Raw genomic sequence first — 15,554 nt, forward strand, 5'->3', positions numbered from 1 at the left:
TTGTGTCCACACAACAAACTGGGCTATTGGGCTTCCGAGCTGCTTCCTGGTTTCTGTTTCAAAAGTAAAGCCTCCTGCCAGGCCCTGCATGGCCTAGGACACTGGGTGTCCTCATGGGGTCCGGCAAAGAATCATTTCTCTCTGCTGCCATTAATGATGTGAGTGTCTTCTCTTTGCAAAGCATCCCCCCAAATTACAGACCCCCATGTAATGACTCCCAGAAGCCAGGTAAGTTTCAGAGAAAATCGCTATTGCACGGCACGAATGTAGCCAGGGAAATGTGAGCTGTGAAGGGGACTGGGACTGGCCTTAAGCCACCAGCGTGTCAGGGGCCATTCATGTTCAAATGCAAAACAGAGCCTGCTCTTGGCTGCAAGTCCTGCGCTTCCTCCATTGACCACACAGCGAAGCTCAGACACGGTGATTGAGAAATCCTAGCCCAGGGATTTCGGGGAGCTCTGCTCAGAGTCTGCTTGGAATATTATATCTGAAACTGGGGACAAGCTGGGGTAAATCCAGAGGAAGGTCACCAGGATGGCTGAAGGAACTGGGAATGCTGAGCCTACAAAAGAGAAGACGTGGGGTGGAAGAGAAAAGAACAGCATGACAGGTGTCTTCTAGTATCTGGAATAGAAATAGTACCTGAAAATAATTCCTATAAAAGAGGCTTTAGTAGTACTTTCACTTTTTTGTTTGTTTGCCTTTTCTTTCTCATGGTTTTTCCCCTTTTTGATCTGATTTCTCTTGTACAACCTGATAAATATGGAAATATGTTTAAAAGAATTGTACATATTTAATCTGTATCAGATTGCTTGCTGTCTTGGGGAGGGGAGAGATAAATGAAGGAGGAAGAAACATTTGAAACATAAAGTCTTACAAAAATGAATGTTAAAAACTACATGAATTTAGGGAAATAAAGCACTATTGAGAAAAAAAAAAGAAAGAGGGCTTAGACTTATTTTGTTCAGCCTCAAGGACAAAGCTGGAGCAGCGAATTTCAATTCAGCTCATTGTAATGAACCTACTAATAAGTAGAATGGCCATTAAGGGGATAAGGTTGTCTCTGTAAGTAGTGATTTTCCTCTCATTGGGGATGTTCAAACAGAGGTGAATGATTTCATATCAGAGATAGCACAATAGGGATTCCTGGATTTAACCTCTGGGCCTTATTTCAGCTCTAAGGGGAAGCCATGCATCTGTTCCGTTTACTAGCTCTGGGATCTTGAAAGTCACTTTATCTCTCTCGACCTCAGTTGCTTTATCTATGAAGTGATCGTCTACTTATCTGTCAGTGGTCTCTCTATTCCCAGTTCAGATTATTATGGGGAAAATTACTTTGTAAACCCCAAAATGCTCGAGAAATGGGAGCTGTTTTACCCTTATTTTACTTCAGTTAGATCAAACCACAGCAGTATAAGGTTCCAATTAAAGTCTTTTATTGTATAGGTTTATAATCAAGAATGTTCTGAAAATCAGGACATCTCAAGATGTCTACAGAGGGCTCTGGAAATGGACACTCAGGTAGATTCTTGATACACTCCCACCCTTTGACACATAAGAAGACTGCAAGGGAATTGCTTTACCAACCGATTCAATTAAAGATAGAGCGAGTGTTTATTTGTGTAGCTCAACGCCCTCCCTTGCCCTCTTTCTTCCTCTGGAAAGATTGTGATATCAATCATTTATTCCACAGAAGAACTAAGTCGTAGCCCTTCCCTGTGGAGGACTGATATTTTTTAGCTTCTTTTCCAACTATAGGATGAAAGGTCTTATCTCAAATTATAGGGATTTCCGTTACTGGTAAGCAAGTAGGTGGGATGAATTGAGAATAAGGTAGGCATCCCACAGGCATCCCCACTTATATTAAAGCAAAATAGAAATAAACACCTGCAGTTATTTCTCCAGCCACCAGCCTGCATAAAGCTAAGGCCCTCTTAGTTCTTTAGTGATCTCATTACCTGAAAGCTTGATGTTTTCTAACACACACAGTATACAGTGTGCTACATAGAGCTTTAGGTTTTAAGTCAGAAAACTAAGATTAAAATCTAGGCTCTGCCATTTACTAACTGTAGTATCTTGGGGAAGTCATTGTGGGGCTCAGTTTCCCCTTCTCTAGCATATGTGCTAGGCTGCCACCCAGCTCTAATGTTCACTGCTCTAAGAGCCCTTCCAATCCTATCATTTGTGATGGAAAGTCCCTTCCAGCTGACATTCTATGTTCTAAGAGGGTTTCCAGCTCTGAAAATCTACATTTTAAGGCCTGTGACATAAAAATGAAAAACCAGTTCTGGCATTATTATTCCATTGCATTCTATGTTTCCAGACTCATTCCTGTTCTGTCTCAGTTCTCTGTTGTAAGGTCACTCCCTGTTCTGACATTCTGATTCCTAGTGAAAAAGAAAGAAAGATTTATAAAAGAATTAAGTGGAAATCACCGGTGCCTATAAGTCCTTTCATTGAAAGTACAAAAATCAACCAGATGAGACTTTGTGGTAGATTAGCAATTTTTTTCCTCCCATAAATTTAAATAATATTGCTTGGGATAGTATGTGCTAACTTCCAGGAAGATTCATCCCACTGAGGGAAGTATGTCAGGAGGAGGAAGGTATGATCCAGCAAGGTTAGGACTCATCCCTCCTAGTCATAAATACTCCAGGAGGAAGTCAGTGTGTATGTCTGAGCAAGAGGAGAGAAAATCACTGGCTCAGACTGAGAATTCCAAGCCCTCTTGAGTCTCTTTCACCCTTTGCTACTGGATGTTTGTTCTCTGTGAGAAGAAATCCATTCTGGGTGTTTATTCTCTTCTCCTGGCTATGTGTTCTAGAAATCTGCCAGTATCACAGTCCTTTTCAGGAACAAAAATGAGAATTTGTTTCTCTGGAGAGATGGACGTGTCTAAGTCACAATTCTAAACCAGGGCCTGAAATTCTAAAAATCCTAATGAACTAGATCTGGTCCTTCAGTTAAGGGTTTAGCCCTTTTTGTGCAGGAGGGATCCCAGAGATGGCAGAGCAGCCCCATCTAAAATGCCCCGTTTGGAATTAGCCACCCAGTCTTCAGATTACCTCCTGTTTGGGAACAAGCCCTCTGGGTGGGTCTTCGAGACTGGTTGTTAATCCTGTTTTTAAAAGATCTGAAAACTAGAGACCAGGGCCATGGGAGCACTAACCAGAGAGACAGCATGTTTAATCTGAAAGGAAAACTTAGGGGATGGGTCAGGTTGTGAAGTTTTGGAAAGTCTATTGAATGGAAGAGAAGTGAGACTCATTCTCTTTGGCTCCTGAGGGCAAAACTGGGGGCTCTTGGTAGAAGTTGAAGGGGGCAGATATATTGGTTTCATATCAAGGAAAACTTTTTTTAATAATTAATATTTAGAAAGGATAATGGCTCCCTCGGGAGGTAGGGATTCCCTTTCATTGGCAATCTCTGAATCACAGCCAGATAACCCGCCCCCCATCCCACGAGATTCTCAAGAAGGGATTTTTGCCAGGGAGGGCTGTACTAGAAGTCTCCATGGTCCTTTGCATCTGTGTGAGTCTGCACAAGAGACTCCTCAACATTGATCTCCAAGTCGCCAGACTTCATTTTAATCTTTCTCTTATAGTTATAATACTGGCCTAACTGAAGTGCCTCCATTTCCTGATCTATAAAAGGAAGGAGTGAGACTAGAAGGCCTCTGAAATCTATGATTCTATGGCCCTGTGCTCGCTTGACTGCAGAGCAGTTAATCGAATACAGGCATTTTGCAAAAGCTTATTTAATCTGTGTGTGTGCCATGCATGTGTGTACGTGTGCTTAGAACTTAATTTGGCTCCAAAATAAAAAGGTTTTCTGATTTTTGGTGGCATTATGATAGAAAAATAGTAGTTTTAAAAAACCATCATAGAAATTGAAATCATCTAATAAAGTGAACATCCTATAAAAGAAATGCAAATTCTTATTTGTCAGATAATCTTTTCAAGTCTATTGTACTCGATCCTCCACTCTCCTTTCAGTGCGCTCCTAAGGAGCAACGGTGGTCACGGTAGGGGAACTACTGGCTGATCTTTAATGATCTTAACCTAAAATTTTAGGTGGCTGTATATCTTGTTGGCAAGGCAACGTGGTATGGTAGACAAGAGAGTAGGATGTAAAGTCAAAGGGCTTCGGGGCAAATCCTACATCTAACACTTACTGTGACCATGGGCAAGTAGCTCACCATCTCAGAGACTCAGTCTCCTTATCTGTAAAAAAGGCATGATTACACTTGAGATACTTGTTGTGAAGAAAACACTTTGTAAACCTTTGAGGGGCGTAGAAAGAAGACTTCTTGAAATCCAAATCTTTCAATAGCATCTGAAGCCTAGGAAACAAGAAACTGAATACTTATGGGACATCTTGGGGATAAAAGAAGTAGCTCTCTGAATATCTGGTCCAAGTGTAGCTGTGCCCTGTAATGTGGGAGTTGGGGGCTGGAGTGGAGGATGGTGATAGAGGAGAATATATCCTACGAAATAAGCCTTGAGGCTCTGCAGGAGTCCCAAAGGTCTCCTTCACCTGGTAGTTATTTGATCAGAAACAAAATAGCTTGGCTGGCCAGTTAGAGATGAGCACCAGGTGTGGGGGATGCCCTCTGGGAGGGCCTGGCTGAGATGGGAAGGGCCCCATTCGAAGTGAGTCCTTTCAGCAGTCCCACTGGGCGGGGCTCAGACATTGAGAAGGGGCTGAAGAGTGGTGTTGTACACATCAAGGAGCAGCTCTGTGACATTGCTCGAGTGGTCCTCCGCCCAGGCGGGGAAGGTCCCCAGCTGGAAGATGCTCTGGGCCCACGTATTCATGGCCAAGTTAAGCAGCAAAACGCCTGCGAGGTTCATCAGGAGACCTGTCCGTACCTGAAACACACAAAACCCAGAAGAAGGAAAGGTTCACCCAGAAGGACTGGACAGAATTCAGAGAAAATCATAGCATTGTCAGAGAGATGCAAAGGAATCTGGTAGAAGAAGCAAAGTCCTGGTTTTCCCATTAACTTGATGGCTAGGTCATTAAAATTTTCTAAGACTCAGTTTTCTCATCAGTCAAATGGGAATAATGAACCCCTGATCTATTTCCTTAATAATGAGGCTATAAGACAGGGATTCTTAACATTTATATCATCGACGCTTTGGCAGTCAGTCTGGTGATGTCCATAGTCCATTTCTCAGAAGAATGTTAATGTTCTCAGAAGAAGTATATAAAATTAAAAAATAAAATTATGAAGGATATTGCTTGTGCTGATTTAAAAAAAAACAACCTCAAAGATGTCAGGTTAAGGAGGATGAATATAAGAGAAGAAATGTAAGGGTAAGGGCTATCAATATATACATAAAGGGAATTGTGACTTTTTACAGGAAAGAGCATTTTTTTTACAGAGAAAAAGTCCTTTAGATGCACTTACTTAAGGACATTTTTCCACTGAGGGCAAGGACCAAGACTTACTTATTTAAAGACAACCGGGTAGCACAGTGAATAGAGCACCAGATATGGAATAAGAAAGATAACAATTCAGACTGCCTCAGGCACTAGCTAGACAGTTAACCTCAGTTTTCTTGTCTGTAACAAGGGAGTAATAATAGTACCAATCTTCCACGGTTGTTATAAGGATCATACGAGGCAATATTAGTAGAAATTCTTAGCACAGTGCCTGGAACATAGTAGGTGCTTAATGCTCCTTCCTTTCCCTTATCTCTGTTCCTTCTGAGCACCTAACACAAGCACCTACATGGAGTAGTTTCTTAGTAAATGTTTGCTAAATGAATGAAATGAATGTATTCCTAATACAAATAGAATGTCCCCTAAAATGAAATGTGGAGCACTGAATGTAGAACCTGAGTGAAGGGGGAGAACTTTAGAACACACATTAGCAAATTCCCTCTGACATTTTGTGTGTTTTTTTTTAAATAATCAGTGTGATTAAGTAATAAAATAAATGGTGATCATGGTAAGGCCCATAGGAATTCCAAGATGGGCAGCGATCAGTATGGGTAGCAAAATCAGGGAAGAATCCATGGGATGGATGGGATTCGAGCTGAGCCCAAAGGTTTTAAGCACTTTCTAAATTGAAGTCTATCTACTACCATTCCCTAGAAATGCATCTTTTACTCTGACCCATATACCAAAGGTTTGGCTGCTAATTAACTCACAAAGGGGAAACTGAGGCTCAGAGAGGAAGTGACTTTCCCAGATCCATAGAGATTCAGTAAATAGTTGAAGTAGCATTTGAACCTAGGAGTGGTATCTGGCAAAGTGCCTCAGACACTAGCTAGACAGTTAACCTCAGTTTTCTTGTCTGTAAAATAGAAGTAATAATAGTATCACTCTTCCAAGGTTGTTGTAAGAATCATGAGGCAATATATGGGCCTTAGAACATAGACTAGTGTAGCTGGAAGAGACGTAGAACACAGGGTCCTGAGGCTGGAAGGGGTCTTCTGAACAGACTAACGGATCTAGAAAAGATTTCAGAACATAGAACTTTGTGGTAGGGAGGAGGGATCACAGGGATGATCCAGCTTTAGATTTCTCGTTTTCCAGGTTGAAAAACTGAGGTTCAGCCTAAGTAACAAACTCAGTCAGCTCATAAATGGCAGGATCTAGAACAGGTTTTGTCCATGATGCAATACTGCCTCGGGGCCGAATCTCCAAGCTGGCAAACTATTTGCAATTAAACTTTGCTCTGCACATTCTGAATACCCCTTGGGAGGAGGACAAAGGTATTCACTCCATTTATCCCTACGGTGGATGTGAACTTGGCCCTCTTGAAAACAGAGGTACCAAGATTGAGGTAGCGGAGAGCCAACGATGTCTTGTGAAGCAAGACTCTGCTTGACTGATCAGGTCCAAGAGGTGATGAACCCATGATTGAGGAAATTGGGTGGAAGGTCAGGCAAGAGTTTGCTGAGCGAATGTCTCCAAATCCTTGGAGTCGCAGTTTAGCATAAGGATGAGGAATGTGGAGCGGGAATCAAGAAAATCTGAATCTGAGGCACAATGCTAGCAAATCTTATTTGTGTGATCTTGGACAAGTCCCTTTATTTCTATGAACCTCAGTTTTCTTATCTGTTTTATGGGAACCTAAGTGGGCTATCTCATGGATAAGTATGTTGCAAACTGTAAAGTACGACAGAAACAAAACCAGTTGTAGTTTTTGCCAGAGTTAATTTTCTGGTCTAAGTGGAAAATGTGTTCAGGGGTCTTCATGACTTAGAGCTCAGACTTCCATACCCTTTCTATGCATGAGAAAAGATTTCTAGGCCTCTTATCCTACTTGGTCTCCCTCTTTTCCTCCACTTAATATTTTTTTCTAATTACATGTAAAAGATAGTTTTCAACATTTATTTTTATAAGATTTTTGAGTTACAAATTTTTCTCTCTCCCTCCCTGCTCTCCTCAAGGTAGTAAGCAATCTAATATAGATTATACATATACAGTTATGTTAAACCTATTCTAGTGTGAACGTTTTGACTTAACTTGAGCCCAGATCTTTAGATTCTAGCAACATTGGGATCAGAATTTGTTTTTAGTCATTTCAATTCCAGCTCTTTGTGACCATACTTGGGGTTTTCTTGGAAAGAACACTGGTGTGGTTTGCCATATACTTCTCCAGCTTATTTTATAGATGAGGGTTAAGTGACTTGCTTAGGGTCAGCTAATAAATGTTGGAGGCCAAATTTGAACTCAGGAAAATGAGTAATTCTAAGCCTATCCACTTTGCCACATACCACTCCTGGGTTCAAATGCTACTTCAACTATTTACTGAATCTCTGTGAATCTGAGAAAGTCACTTCCTCTCTTTGAGCCTCAGTGTCCCTTTTGTGAGTTAATTAGCGGCCAAACCTTTTGTATATGGGTCAGAGTAAAGATGCATTTATAGGTAATGGTAGTAGATAGACCTCAATTTAGAAATCTTAGAAAATGCTTAAAACCTTTGGGCTCAGCTCAAATCCCATCCATCCCATGGATTCTTCCCTGATTTTGCTATCCATACTAATCGCTGCCCATCTTGGAATTCCTATGGTCCTTATCATGATCACCATTTATTTTATTACTTAATCACACTCTGATTATTAAAAAAAACACAAAATGTCAGAGTTAGAGTTTTTTGAGACCAGGAGGATTTCTATTTAGTTATATTAGATGCGTAAGGATGGGAGGGCGAATAGGACAAGGACTATCTGGTGAAGTATACAATAGATCCCTTTTCAGAATAATGTTTTTTAAATGCACAAAGAAAAATATAAAAAATTACAAAAAACCATAATTATATTAGAATACAGATATCAAAACCTTTTTTTTTAGCTAAATTCATAAACTTTCTGAAATCTATTCATAGATCACTAGTGAATCCATGGACCCCCAAGTTAGGAAGCTCTGGTCATTTCTCATTTCTCATTTCATAATGAGAAAACAGAGGAGAAATTACTTCCAAGGTCTCATGGCAGATTAATAGTTAAACTAGAAATATAAGTTGGGCCTCCTGACTTCTAGGTCAGCACTTTGTACAACTTGTCTTTCCAATTAGACTCCAATCCCCTTGAAGGCAGGCTTGTAATGATACTTCCTTGGGATCTGTACAGCACTGAACAAAGGATTTCAGTAGAGACAAAATGGTGAAATGACTTTTCTTTTAAGAGACTTAAGGCCTCCAGACAACTTATTCAAAAAGCAAGGTTCCTTTCCTCCTCCCTACCTTTCAAAGTCCAATCCTATCTGATAACATTTGTTACATTCCTACTAAGTGCCAGGCACTATGGGAAATATGGGGGTTACAATTTTGAAAACAAAAGACAGTCCTTGCCCTTGAGGAGCTTACAACCTAACTGGTGTCCTTTCTTTGGCCATCTCTAGTCATAATTCTTTTTTGTTTTGTTTTGTTTTCTTTCTTTTTCTTTCTTTCTTTCTTTCTTTTTTTCTTTTTTTGAGAGGTAATTGGGGCTAAATGAGTTGTCTTAGACAATTAATAAATGTTAAATGTCTGAGATCAAATTTGAAGCCCTCCTGCCTTCAGGGCTGATGCTCTATCCACTATCTGTCCACCTAATCATAATTCTTAAGTTCCGAAGAGCCTGATCATTAGATACTAACAATGTAGACCAGTGTAATAGAAAGAGCATGAGATCTGGAATCAGAAGATCTGGGTTCAATCCCAGCTTGGTTACTTACTACCTTGTGAGTTTCCCCAAATTAAAGGGTTTGAACAACATGCTCCCTAACATTTTGCATTCTCGAAGTCACCCAGAAACTGAATTGTAAGCTGTGTAGGGCCTTCTAGCTCCAAATCCTTTGTTTCTATCGATTTGATTTCCCAGGTGGGAGCCAGGAGGGTGGCCCATGGAGCATCTGGGAAGCTAGGGCCTGTCTGCTTCTGGGGTGATCTAGGTGGAGGTTATCAATACAGAAAACTGAGAGATCTGCCAGAGGAAAAGCTGCCTGCCCCCAAGAGCTTGCAGCCAGATTCTGGGAGGAGCAACTCAGCATGGCGGCCTCTCTGGAGAGAGGTTTACTAAGTGGGAAAGGCACTAATGAGTGTTCCCCAAGCTCCTAGCTCTAGTGCAACACTAATTAGCACTTAAATAAGGACGCTTTTCCTGCCTGAAACCAGACCTGGAAACAGAACAGATAAAGTTGTGTGATGTTCAAACAGAGATTACTTCCCTTTCTCTTTTCTCCTTCTTATCATCTGTATCTCTAAAAAAGAATTTAAGGATCCTATAGTCCTGACTCCCTCCTCTTTCATAACTAAGGAAACCAAGGGACACTCTCCTGTCCATCATTTGGTGACCTTCTTTATAATCATTAATCATTTTCTTGCACAGTGGATAAGGGCATAGGGCCACAGCTAAAAATAAACCACTTATGTTTCAATTTATATAGTCTGCCTTCTTCATCTTTCTTGGGGGAAGATTGAAATGAACCTATGTTCTCCAAATGTCCACCAATTATAATCACTAGCACTTATACAGATTCTAAGACTTGCAGAGCATTTTATAAATATTATCTCACTTTGTCCTTACAACCCTAGAAGGTAAATGCTATTATTATCCCCATATACAGATGAAGAAACTGAGGCAGACAGAAGTTAAATGACTTGGTAGGAAGACAGGAGAATGATAGATTTAGAGCAAGAAGAGACCTCAGAGGTCATTATCTAGGCCAACTTCATTTTACAGATGAGGAAACTGAGATCCAGAGAGACCCAGATCACTGAAATGGCACTGACTTCTCAGCTTCCTCCAAGCAATGTGCCCCGCTCTCCTTGTTGAAGTTCACAATTGTCTCTTAGGAAGTTACCATGTCTTTGACCAGCAGATGTCCAGAGGCAAAGGCAATGGAGTTGGGAGGTGTTGACACTGGAAGCATAAAGGCATAGGAGCAGCCAACTGTTCCGGGGATCATCAGATACAGGGGATGCACTCGAAGGCGAATGGCCTGAGCCGGGCAAGAGAGGGAGAAAAAAAAAAACATATCAAACAAATGTCAGAGCTGGAAGAGAGATCATCCAGTACAACTTCTTCATTTAATTATATTCTATTTTTAAAAATGTTTTTTAAAAACTTTAATACTAAACATCAGTATAATCAAATAAACTTTAGTAACCGCACTTAAATTAATTTCACTACATAAAATATTATCGCTTTTCAGACATTTCTAAGTCTCTATTATGATCCTTTGTCAATTCATTCTTTTAAAAATGTTTCTTATTAATTTTTTAAGACGGAATTTCTCTATTTCACCCCAGCTAGAAGTACAGCAATCCCTCAAAGGCTTGAACCCACTGCTGATTGGCAAGGGAGTTTTGACCAGATCTGTCTATTTAATCAAAGCTGGTTTGCCTTCATAGGCAGCCTGATAGAACTCTGCACCAGCGGGCTCACCCTACTTAGGGTCAGACAGTGAGGGTGCCAGATTGACTTGAACCAGTGCAGCTTAGAACTCCTAAACTCAATCAATCTACCAGTCACAACCTGCCCCAGTATCAGGGATTACAGACATGTACCACCACATGGGCTGATGTCTTTTGTTTCTAGATCAGCAACATTTCCAGTGTATTCCTCCCTCTCCTCCTCCCGGATATCATCCCTTATAACAAAAAATGAAAAAAAATTTAAGTTAAAAATTAGCCAACTCCTCCCCCCTGCAAAAAAAAAAAATCTGACATTATCTGCAGTGTTCCTCAAACATAGTCCCTTGTCTTTCCAAAGAAAAAATGGAGGATGTCTTCTCTTAATTCTTCTCTGGTACCAAGCCTAGTTACTATAATCGTAGGGCATTTAATTTCATGGTTTTTTTTGTTGTGGTTTCCATTTACATTGTTGCAGTCACAGTGCATATAATTTTCTTGATTTTGCTCCTTCTATTTTGCATCAGTTCATTTAAATTTTCATACACCTTGCAATTATTCTGTTCATTATTTTTATAGCATAGTAATATTCCATTATATTAGTTTACTGCAACTTGCTTATTCATTCCTCACTTTAATGAGTCTTTACTTAGTTTCCAGTTCTTTTTGTTAAAAATATTCTAGTGATTATGGGACTTTTTGTCATTCAACTGTCTTGGGCTATATGCCTAGCAGTGGAATCTCTGGGTCAAAAAGATTTGGACATTTTAATCACCCCCTAATTTTTAAAAACTAAATAATGCCACATAACGGTCATTTATTCTTAATGATCTTTCCTCTTATTTAGTTGTCGATCATGTAGACTCCATTTGCTAGTTCTGCTTTTCATTAGTTTGCATCATTTCATAAAGATTCTCTAATTTTTTTGCATTATGCATGTTTTGCAACAGGTATGAGGATATCTATTGGTGTTAATTGTGTTTTTCCCCATTTCACCAATGTAACATAATTTTTTTAACTATTCCTCTATTTTAGACATTTAGATAATTCATAATTTGCTTTTTTTGTTTTCGTTTTGCAATTATGCACTATACCACTAAAAGAAAATCTTTAAATAGCTTTTTTGTTTTGTTTTGTTTTTGATAACACATTGTGGTCATAATGTCATGAAGGGGATGATTATTTTTGTGACTTTTCCTCAGTACTGCCAAATTAATCTCTTGAAATATTCTCCAAATTTGTAATTTTACAGCAAAAATAAGAGTGTATTTTCTTCTCCTTTACTCCAACAACTGTGAGCTTAGATGCTACTGAGGGAGTGTTGCATGAGATAGTATATAATCCGTAATTTGTATGCTATTAATTATTAGTGAAGCTTAGCATTTATGGGGAAGTAATTGTGAACAATTTGTCCTTCTTCTTTTGAAAACTCAAGCCTTAATTTTACAGTGGAATAAATAAAATTTAGAGATGAGGAGTGACTTGTCCACTCTGGTCAGTAGTGCACAGGACTGGTATTCTAATTCTAGATTCAGGGCTGCCAAATGCAAATTCAGTGCAATTTCTGCTATCTCACTTTACTCTGCTATTAGTTTCTCTAGTCTTCAGTGAATTACATTTTACCTTAATACTAACATTAGGAACAAGCTGAAGCAAAATCATAAAAGGAAAAAAATTGCTCCCAAACAAAAATCCATCCAACACTAAAACCACAAGTAACCATTAACTCCCTCCCTTCTCTATATCCTTTGACATAGTATGCTGAGAACACTGGATTTAGAATCAAAGAGTCTGGATTTGAATTATGTTTCTCCTACTTAGAAGCTGTATCTATATTTAAAAGGAACACCCAGAAAGAATGTTAAATATTTAAATAAGATTATGTTATCATCTATTATATATTTATATAACATTTGATTATTTATTTCTATAACATATTTAATTATATATTTATTATATAATGTGTTTGTAATATAAATTCGATTTTAAAACAATATTTTAATGATTTAATAATGCAAATATTATGTTAAGGTTAACATAATGTTAACTTATGTTAAAACTCGATCCTAAAAAGGATGAAAAAACTGCTCTGCCCGTTCTTCTTTGTGGAGGTGGAGTATGTATGTAGAAAAAGGTATATCCTGTCAGACCCTGCTAATTTGTTCATTAGTTTTGAAGAGTTATTTCTTTTCCCCTTTAAAATTTTTCTTTTCAAAGACTTATTTACTATATGGGAGAGGGGAAAGATAAAAGCAGAAATGAAAGTAAAAACAAAAGATATCCCTAAAATTAATTTTAAAAATAGGACCCAATATTCAATCTAAAGAAATGTATCCAATGATCAGCTCATCAAGAGTGTTGTTCTTTAGTTATGTCCAGTTCTCTTCATAATAACCCCATTTGGAATTTTCTTGGCAAAGATACTGGAACAGTTTGCCATTTCCTTCTCCAGCTTATTTTACAGATAAGGAAACAGACAAACAAGGGTAAGTGACTTTCCCAGGGTCACACAGCTAGTATCTGAGGTTAGATTTGAACTTAAGAACATGAGTCTTCTTGATTTAGCCTGGGCAATCTATCTGTTTCACCTAATTATCCATCAAGAGTAGGAAAAAACCCATCTTTGGGTGGAAGGGACTTTCTGGGGCTCCTTAAAACCAGATTATTATAAGCAAACCCCAGGGTCTGCCTGTGGCCAAGAGTGGCTTCTCCCAGGATCTTTTCTGATGGGTTAGGACAGCTGTCCTTGAGGAGAGACCCTCCCACTCTGTTGACTGTGCACCGGATGCACTGGCTGGGGCAGAGAACCTCATTTGGGGGCACTTACCAGTTCAGCAAGGACTGGGAGGAAAATGATGATGGTGGCCGTGTTGCTGGCAAACTCGGTGAAGAAGGCGATCACCGCAGAGATGAGAAGGACCGCAATGGCTGGTGGCACACTCTCCAAGGGATGCAGCCGCCCACCGATCCATGCTGACAGCCCCGACTCCTGCCACAGGGGGGAGAGAGGACCTTACCACTCATCCCTCTATCAACCACTATCTACTGGATCTGGAAAAGAACTTGGCTCGTTCTACACAAACATTATGGCTGTTTCCTCATTGGTAAATGGAGTAATTTACCAAAATGCTAAAAAATTCAACACCTCTCCTATGTATGTGATTATTGATTGATAAGCTGATTCTTTGCATTTGTATAATGGAGAAAGCTAGCTTTGTTGCCAGGGTTTGAGTCCTATCTCTGACACAGCAACTGTGTGACTCTGAGCAAGTCACAATATTTTGGTGCTTTTGGCAAATCACTAAGTGGCCATGTAGCCAAGAAGGTGCTCACCTTGGGTTAGGGAATTTCCTCATCTTGGACTTCCCTATATCAATAAAATCACAAGTCTGGTCTCTATTCTTATTATTTGTAGGATGCTACTTTTTTTTTTTTTTTGGATGGGACAATTGGAGTTAAGTGCTTTGTTTAGGGTCACACAGCCAAGAAGTGTTAAGTATGTGAATCCAGATTTGAACTCATGCTTCCAGGGGATCTAGGTGCTCCGAGTGCTTTTATTTTTCATGGATTTCCCCAAGTTATTTTGGCAGATAGAATTATCCTTTTTTGACAGAAAGTTCAGAGTTGAGAATTGTCTGTCTAAGGTCACACAAATTGTGACTGACATAACCAGGACTCATACCTAAAAAAATTGATTTGGAATTAGAAAACTTGAGTTGAATTCTGACTTTTCCACGTATTAACAAGGTTAAGGACCACTTGCCTTTTGATATATTGACTTTCTGTGGCTTCCCAAAGAGTCTAGTATAAGAGGATTGAACGACAACATGGATTGGTAGAAAGAACATGAGGATTCTAGGTTTTAGTCTTGGCTTTGCCGCTAGCTAACTGTGTGACTTTGAGGATCTCCATTTCTCAGGTTAGATATCCAGACTTGGAATCAGAAAATGCAGGTTCAATCCCAGCTCAGCTACTGATTTCTTTGGTAGTAGGGATGGGGCAGGGGGTAGGGGGGAGGGAGGAAGAACAAGCATTTATTAATGCCTACAGTGTGCCAGACACTGTGCTAGGTGCTTTACAAACAGTATTTTCCTTGATTTTTTTTGTGTGATTTTTCACAAACCGCTTGATTTCTCCAGGCCTCAATTTCCCTATTTGTAAAATGCCAAGTTTTGCCCTCCCTTTGAGGGCCCTTCTAGCACTATCATCCAGTGCTTCTGTGATTCTGGACACTCTTTTGGATTTCTCTAAAATCCTATGAATTGATCATCTCCTGTGGCTCAGTGCTCAGTGCTCCTCCCATGACTCACTCACTGCCTGACTAGGGAGTTAGTGAAGAAATAGTGAATGGACAGAGAACAAGCCTTCTCTCCACCACTGTACCCCACCCCCTCCAGATCCCAGGGAGAGGTGGATGAGGAATGTGGCCTCTGCTCCCCTCTGTCAGCCACTGGCTCGGGCCCAGAAAGGACCAACTGCTATCCAATTAACCAAAGAGTAGAAGCTCCAAAGTAGAATGTTAATGACCAAGGCGCTTGATGTCTTGTGGGATGACAGGGGGTGGGGAGGAGAGAAATCAGTCCCCAGATCTTCCCTGGAGCTGGACCCTATGACAGTGCACTCTCAGTGAATAATCCCATGTGCTGATTTCCCTGAGGATGCGCCACCACCACCTCTCACTAGGCCACAATTTCCACAGAGA

At 39.9% G+C, this 15,554-nt stretch overlaps 1 protein-coding gene across 1 annotated transcript in view; it reads right to left on the reverse strand.

Moving 5' to 3' along the window:
* Window positions 1-1,414: 1,414 nt before the first annotated feature.
* SLC13A3 (solute carrier family 13 member 3) overlaps window positions 1,415-15,554 on the reverse strand; it is a 77,804-nt gene continuing 63,664 nt past the window's right edge. Inside the window, exons 11-13 of the mRNA XM_051976518.1 lie at window positions 13,680-13,841; window positions 10,303-10,440; window positions 1,415-4,871 (exon numbers count right to left, since the gene is read on the reverse strand). Coding sequence (XP_051832478.1) covers window positions 4,686-4,871; window positions 10,303-10,440; window positions 13,680-13,841 — 486 coding nt within the window. The 3' untranslated portion in view covers window positions 1,415-4,685. The remainder of the gene's footprint in view (window positions 4,872-10,302; window positions 10,441-13,679; window positions 13,842-15,554) is intronic.

This window comes from Antechinus flavipes, chromosome 2 (assembly GCF_016432865.1).
Source record: "Antechinus flavipes isolate AdamAnt ecotype Samford, QLD, Australia chromosome 2, AdamAnt_v2, whole genome shotgun sequence".
Classification (NCBI taxonomy): Eukaryota; Metazoa; Chordata; class Mammalia; order Dasyuromorphia; family Dasyuridae; genus Antechinus; species Antechinus flavipes.